Source organism: Poecilia formosa, unplaced genomic scaffold (genome assembly GCF_000485575.1).
Source record: "Poecilia formosa unplaced genomic scaffold, Poecilia_formosa-5.1.2 Scaffold134, whole genome shotgun sequence".
Taxonomy (NCBI): Eukaryota; Metazoa; Chordata; class Actinopteri; order Cyprinodontiformes; family Poeciliidae; genus Poecilia; species Poecilia formosa.
In genome coordinates, this window is record NW_006800073.1 from 254,292 (window position 1) to 261,306 (window position 7,015).

Here is a 7,015-nt window from a genome sequence, read left to right on the forward strand (position 1 = left end):
CTCCCTCTACTGGTCACACAGTGGTACTGTTACTGTGTTCAGGTTCTGCACCAGTGGTCTCAAAGTCCAGTCCATAAGGACAGGTGTCACCTGGCTCCAATATTCGCTCATTAGCAGAACTCTATAGAGCTGGACCGCATGCAGGAGAGGCAACTTAGTAGAGATGAAATGATTAATCATGATGAACTGATTACTGAAATAACTAATTCAATAAATGATCGCTAACTACAATATAAAGACTCAATAAAAGGCGGTCTGAGCAGTAATTAAGCCAAAACTGTACAAAATATATATAACAAACATATTTCCCAAAACTCCTCAGGGGGCATTGATTTAGTTTCACTCTGTTCAGATTCTGTAAATAAATCTCAAATTAAGCATTTTTTGCATCCAATTATTAATCTGGTAATCCAATAAATAATCAACAGGTAAGTTGAGCAGAACGGACTGAGCTCGTTATTTTTAGAAGTATTTTTTGAGGAAATGATCAAGAATTCACTAAAGCCATGATGGTATCGCATTATACTTCTTTATTTTCATCTTTAATGTATTTCTGATAATAAATTAAAAGGCTTAAGTGAAACTCTGTAACATGTGACATTTTTGTTCTGATTAATTGAATATTGATCATTTTATTGTAATTGTTAGTCTCACATTTAACTCCAGTGTGGAGAACAAGAGTCAGATCTAAAGACTCTCAGGACTGAACTTTGAGACGTCTGTTCTGCATTGACTCAAACTTCGCATTTTTCAGTGTTGTGCTGTCAGCTTGTACTTTTATTATCCTCAAAATGTTTCCAAATATCAGTGGGATAGTATGTAAATATCTGAGCCTGTTTGAATAATTTTAACCATTGGGAATCAGAGAAAAGGTAGAATAAATCAAAACTTTTGTCTGATTTGACCCAGACTTCCTCTGGTTCATGTTTTCTGAAGTTATTCCTCTTCTTCACCCAGGAAATGACATATCTGAATGGTTTTGTCTTCCAGATTCCTGACATCTCTCTCTTTGTGATGGATACAGCTGATCAGTTTGTGAAGGAGATGTTCTCCTGGATCACTCAGGGGGAGACGTATGCAGACAAGCTGAAGACACTGGCAGGGAGGCTGGAGTCTGGAAGTGGGGGCAGAAACACTCAAGAATATTTGACTGAAGCTGGGAATATTTTAAAGGCAATCAATAAAACAGTGACCAGGATTAGGGAGTTGTTTAAGGAATTGAAGGAGAAGAAGAAGCTGAACTCCAATCCGGACCCAAAGGACCCAGAGGATCCAGAGGACCTAGAGAAGCTCCATAGACTCATCCTGGCTGATGTTCTGATGGCTGTAGGGAGACATGGAAATCTGGACATGTCCAACATTGACCAACTATCTGAAAGGCTGATAAAGTGTCTACCAGAGCTCGGTTTCTCAGACATCCTGACGAATGTCTATGATGTTCTAATAACCTTCAGCCTGGAAACTGGTTCAGAAAGTTTTCAGAATCTGGCCAGAAGTAGATCTATGGAGGCGTCTGGAGGCTTCAAGGTGAGACTTTCACTGTAGCTACATCACATCAAATATATGATTTATCTACATATTCAGTTCAGTTGGTATATGTAGTATCAATTCACACAGTGACTTGCAAAAGTATTCATCCCCCTGAGTCAATATGTTGTGGAACCTCCTCTTGCTTCAGTCTCAGTTTCTTGTCTTTTAGGGTTTTTCTCCACCAGCTTTGCACATCCAGTGACTGAGACTTTACCCATTTTTCTTTACCAAACAGTTCAAACAGATTAGATGGAGAGCATTTGTTAAAAGCACAGAATCATGTATAAATTTATATTTTACCATTGTTTACAACCTGGTGAATAATTTTGCAAGCCACTGGACATCATCTCTGTGCAGTTTACAAAAGTAATTTCAAATGAATCATCAATTCAAATTTATCTGAATTATATTAAATATTAAACTAAGCTCTGTTCATTAAAAGCAATTTAAATGTTTTCTAGTTAAATAAACCCAGCAGGTTGCATCAAGTCATTCACTCCTGGATGAACGTGCAAACTCAGATTATCATAGTTTGCTATTTCATCTTTAATAATTAACAGTGCTTTTGTTTTTGAATGAAAATTTAATCTCTTACTTTAACTAGACCTACTGCCATCTGTCCAATCCTGTACTGTTCTGCTGATCTTCAGCTTGCAGGGGCGGGGCCGATGGCATACTTCCTTCCAGAAGCAATCGACAGCTGGAGAGATCAGATCAGGAACAACCATGTGACAGAGGCCAGTCGATCTCTGAGGAGCAGACCTGACCAGATCCTGGAGATCACCAGGAAGCTGAGGGATCAGTTCAACACCATTGAGTATGTTGGTCGGCTGTGAAACACATAAACATTAATGTTTCAAGTTTTCCTCAAATGCAGCCAGAATGTTGTTGAGAAATAAATCTTAAAATGTTCCTCTCCTTTTTCCCCACAGGGAATCTCTCAGAAAACTAAACAAGAGCAACAAGAGCCAATATGAGAAGATAAAGCTGGTTGATTACACAAAAAATACTTTCAAAACCGCAGAAGTTCAACAGTGGTTGAATGACACCGAACAGCCTGATGTCTTCCCTCGGCTGATGGGTCATGTGGTTTCCATATATAACAAGCTGAAGGAGAAGGTCAGGAATAAGAAGAAGATTGAGTTGATCTTCTTGGCTCATGGATCGATTGAGGACCAGATGATTCCTGCCACATGTCTGCTGCCTCCGAGGTTCATCACAGACGTCCTGCTGTATTCTCCCTGGAACTGCTTCCTGTCTGCTGAAGCGGCATACGGCATCGCTACAGGAAGCATCCGGCCTGATGCTGATCCAGACCACCGGCAGTTTAAGTGCACCATTCCAGGCCCATGTGATGGTCTTCCTGAGGGCCATCCACATACACCACCCAATCTGCCCCGTCACTGGAACTCCATGAGGAGTTCTGGATCTTCAAACATCCCTAAGATCATGGTTAGTCCTGTAGGAGAACCAGGAGGGGAGATGTATACACGTTTCACAGATCTAATGGCAAGTTATGGTGAACCACGGGGCAACCGGGTTCTCTTCACTTACGAAGCTCCCGGCTTCGGCATATTGCCCTTCTCTGATGTCATGCTGACCATTTCTGTGGTGCTCTCTTTCTTCGAATGTGAAGCCACCGTCCACCTGGCCGCTCACCTTATAAAATCACCCACAGCCGGCGAAATGCAGGAGGAGCATCTGAGCCAGCAGTACGCCTACACTGTGGACAACACCACCATGACCATTCCAGAAGAAACTTTCTCCTGAGATGAATAGGTTTATAACATGCTCTGTATCTGGTGATGATTCTCCATCTTCCTAAAGGCCAATCCAGACCTGGAGTACAGAAGCACAGAGCGGACGTTTTCCCACATTTATTTTTTCTGGATGGTTTTCTCTAGAGAACTCGTTAATTTCCCAATAATACTTTTCAAGATAAATTCATTTCCTGTTTTCTGTGTAGCTTTTTCTCACTGGTTTTGTCATGATAAGTTAATTTTCTGATGATTTTCTCAGAAGGTGTAAACCTTGAGAAAACATAGTTTGCCATTTAACACACACATCAATCATCTTGTCATCTTGAGGAAACCGTAGGTTAAGTGTTTATGTGTAAAATGTCCGCTCTCTGGTTCTGTACTGGAGAACAGAATCGGTTCACACAGCTCACAGGTTTTCTTCAGTTTATTTCTTCTCTGCTTGCAGCTGCCTGAGTTTCTCCTCTCATTTCAGTTTTAGTAAAGTGGAGTTTGGCCTTCCTCACACAGGAAGACCAAATTAAAACAGTACTTAAAACTTGAACTGTTGAAATAATTAAATGCTATATAAAACCCAGAAATGTTTTAACAACTGGTTTAAAGGAAAAGAGGATTAGGAAGCAGCTTTATGTACTGATAGTTTTAACTGTAATCAAGTTATTATCGTGTTTTTGATGTATTTGTAGTCAGAAAATAACTGCAGTCATAGATGCAGGTTGTTGATGGGCTAGAAACAGAGGAGACGTTAACTCACTGACGGGGTCAGGATGTGTCTGTGAGCCGAGACAACAGAGAAACTAAGCAGGAGCCAGAGCTGATCACTGGGCTGCTGAGAGAAAAGGATGGAAGGTGACCTTTGACCTGCCTCAGGTCAAGATCAGGGCCTAAAACTCCATCTAATGCAGGCCTTTAACTCCAGCTGGTTAAAGGTAAAATCCACCTGATTCTCCATCTACCTGATGCTGTTGATAGACCATAGCAGCAGCAGAGCCCATAGATCTGCCACTAAGCAGAGGAACAGCAGACAGGCAGCCGTCTCACACAAACCCAAACATCCTGAATCAAAGCCGAGAGGATCCAAGGACTGCAGAACAGCAGAGGGAAACTACCTGCAGCTCTAAATCAGACCTCTAACGTCGGCGAAGGCCTGGGCTCCAACATCCAAGGCAAAGAGGGAGGGAGACTCCCCTGTGTGAAGAGATAACAGTCATCAGCTGGAAACAGGAGGAATCAGACAAACCAACCTGAGGACGGCAGCCTGCCTGCAGCTGCTGCTCCATCCCACCCCCCTCATCGCCACGTCATGAGCTGCATCTCCTACCGCTGTCAGTGTCACACTGAGGGAAATATATTTAGATTTATTTAGCTTTATAGTCATTTGCATCATTATCTCCTGATTGCTGCTGCCGCATCAAACTGTAACTGCAAAACTTTTCCTTACTAATAAATATCAAGCATAAAAAAATCTAAGACGGTGTGGACATTGAACTTACTGAGTCAGGATAGTTTATGTGGTAAAATAGCTGCAGTGCATGGTTCTAGTGAATTAAAGGCTTTAAAAGGTTGATGGCATAAACTGAAAAACAGTTTCCAGGGGTCAAAGGTGAGCCGTTCTGCTCAGACGGCAGCTGGTCTGATTGATCAGGATGATCAACCTGCATCAATCACTGATGTTCTCAAACTATCAGCAGCAAGAAACTAAAGACATTAAACTTGTTTCTGGTTATATTTCCACTTTAATCTCAAAATAAATGTAACATAATGAGAACATCCTGAGAGACATGAGGACGTCCCCAGTGTTAAATATGACTTTATAAAACATCCAGACTTCAGTTATCTACTGGTTCTTCAGGTCCAGTTTGTTAAAGATGGAGGAGCTTCTTTAACAAACTGGATGTTTATTCTGAGATTCTGGGTTTTTGATCAAATGTTTATTTCCTATCAAAGACCTGGATTATTCCAGTACCTGGAGATAATCTGCTGCAGGAATAATCCAGGTGTTTGAAGGGCGGCTGAGTGGATCAGAACCAGACGACAGGATTCTCAGTTTTAGAGTCTCAATAATTAAACTGAGATTCAAACTTTCCACCAGGAAGTAGAGCTGAAACTAATGATTGTTTAATAATCAATTGTTCTAATCATTTATTCTGATTAGAATAAATGATTAGAACACTTGTAAAAAAATTAAACGCATGTCCTGTAGCACAATGATGCACAAGTAACCCTGCATGGAGCCGATGCACATATAGGGAAAAAAAAGGGAGAACAATACATTCTGCAGATTTTTCATTTAACCACTCAAGATGTTTTATGCAATATTGGAGAAACAAAAATGCAAATAAAATCATTTTTAAAAACTAGAAAATTAAATTTTATTGCTCAAAATGCAGTAACATCAATCCTTTCGTGAACATTTGATTTTAGCTGCAAATGAAGCATCTGCAGCTAAAAAAGTCATTAAGATCAACATGTGAAAAGATCAACTCTTTCAAAATGACTTAATACAGAACAGGACTGATTATTGATTATTTTGGATTAATTAACAGCAAAAGATGCTTAATATGAGATTCATTATTATTTAAACCTGAAGCCTTTTAGTCCAGGTTGAGTCTAAAGTCTTTAATTTTAGTAACTTGAGTCAGAGACTCTGGTGTCCATTTCTGTTTAATATGAGATTTTTTAATTTCTGCAAATTAAAACCATCCCAACTGAGACACGTTTTCTGATTAAAATGATGCAGCCATGTTGACCTGATATGAACTGCTCCTGTAAGACACAAAGAATGAATTTTACTTTCAGTTTCACTTTCCTGTAAACCAGCAGAAACACAGAAATCCCACCTCTGCCTCCTCCTCCTCTTCCTCCTCCTCCTCTTCCTCCTCCTATATAAACAAACCGTTTCCATCAGATTATTTTGGCTCTCAGTCGACCAACAGAGACGCTGCTCTGTAAGTATGAACCAATCTGACCTTATTCAGCATTAATGTCTGATTTATTCTGTCTTTTTTTGCTCATGGTTTTCATATCTGTTTTCAGGGTTGAATGTTTCACCGTTACAGCAGCAGTTGAACTCCATCTTTTACTCCATCTTTAACTGTAATCCAGAGTGTTCAAAGTGTGACTTATTTGAAATGACTGAGAACTGAACAGGCGTTGATGCAGGTGAACAATTTTTCATATTTTACAGCAACATTTTCATAGACATAACAATTCTTAATTCTTAAAATATATATTATTTATTAACCAGGTTCATCTTAATTTTTAGTAAATAACCACAAACATCCAGTAACTTTGACTTCATAGTAGACTTTGGTGCCCCAACCAATTTAACATTGGTTTATACAGACCCTCAACAGTATTTAGCTAAATATAATAATTTAACAAAGTAAATTAGTCTGGCTGCTGCCTGTCTAATAATGACTCTTAATGTATTCTCAGTTCCTTTTCCTCCATGATGTTAAGACACCAGGTAAGGAGGAAGGAGGAACTTTAACTATCAGACTCTGGGCAAGATTTCTTTTTTCAACATGTACTTGTTTGTGAATAAAAACGTAGGTCTGATGTGGAACTTAGAAAAATCATTTTTATTTATTTTTAGTTAACTCTGAATCAGCAACTTGTGGCTCTTTAGACCATGTTAGGAAAATAAATTTAAAATGTGATAGTATTTGAACTTAACTATACGTAGTTGGGGACAAGTTTGATTATATTGGTTTTAGCAACAGTTA

The 7,015-nt window shown here is 39.4% G+C and overlaps 1 protein-coding gene and 1 long non-coding RNA gene across 2 annotated transcripts in view; both read left to right on the forward strand.

Moving 5' to 3' along the window:
- LOC103144922 (uncharacterized) overlaps nucleotides 1-4,348 on the forward strand; it is a 27,048-nt gene extending 22,700 nt beyond the window's left edge. Inside the window, exons 2-4 of the mRNA XM_016676393.1 lie at nucleotides 991-1,527; nucleotides 2,181-2,347; nucleotides 2,463-4,348. Coding sequence (XP_016531879.1) covers nucleotides 1,015-1,527; nucleotides 2,181-2,347; nucleotides 2,463-3,300 — 1,518 coding nt within the window. The 5' untranslated portion in view covers nucleotides 991-1,014 and the 3' untranslated portion in view covers nucleotides 3,301-4,348. The remainder of the gene's footprint in view (nucleotides 1-990; nucleotides 1,528-2,180; nucleotides 2,348-2,462) is intronic.
- Nucleotides 4,349-6,200: 1,852 nt separating this feature from the next.
- The window catches only part of LOC103144923 (uncharacterized), a 2,377-nt gene continuing 1,562 nt past the window's right edge, over nucleotides 6,201-7,015 (forward strand). Inside the window, exons 1-2 of the long non-coding RNA XR_476964.1 lie at nucleotides 6,201-6,235; nucleotides 6,324-6,449. This is a non-coding gene — a long non-coding RNA (uncharacterized LOC103144923). The remainder of the gene's footprint in view (nucleotides 6,236-6,323; nucleotides 6,450-7,015) is intronic.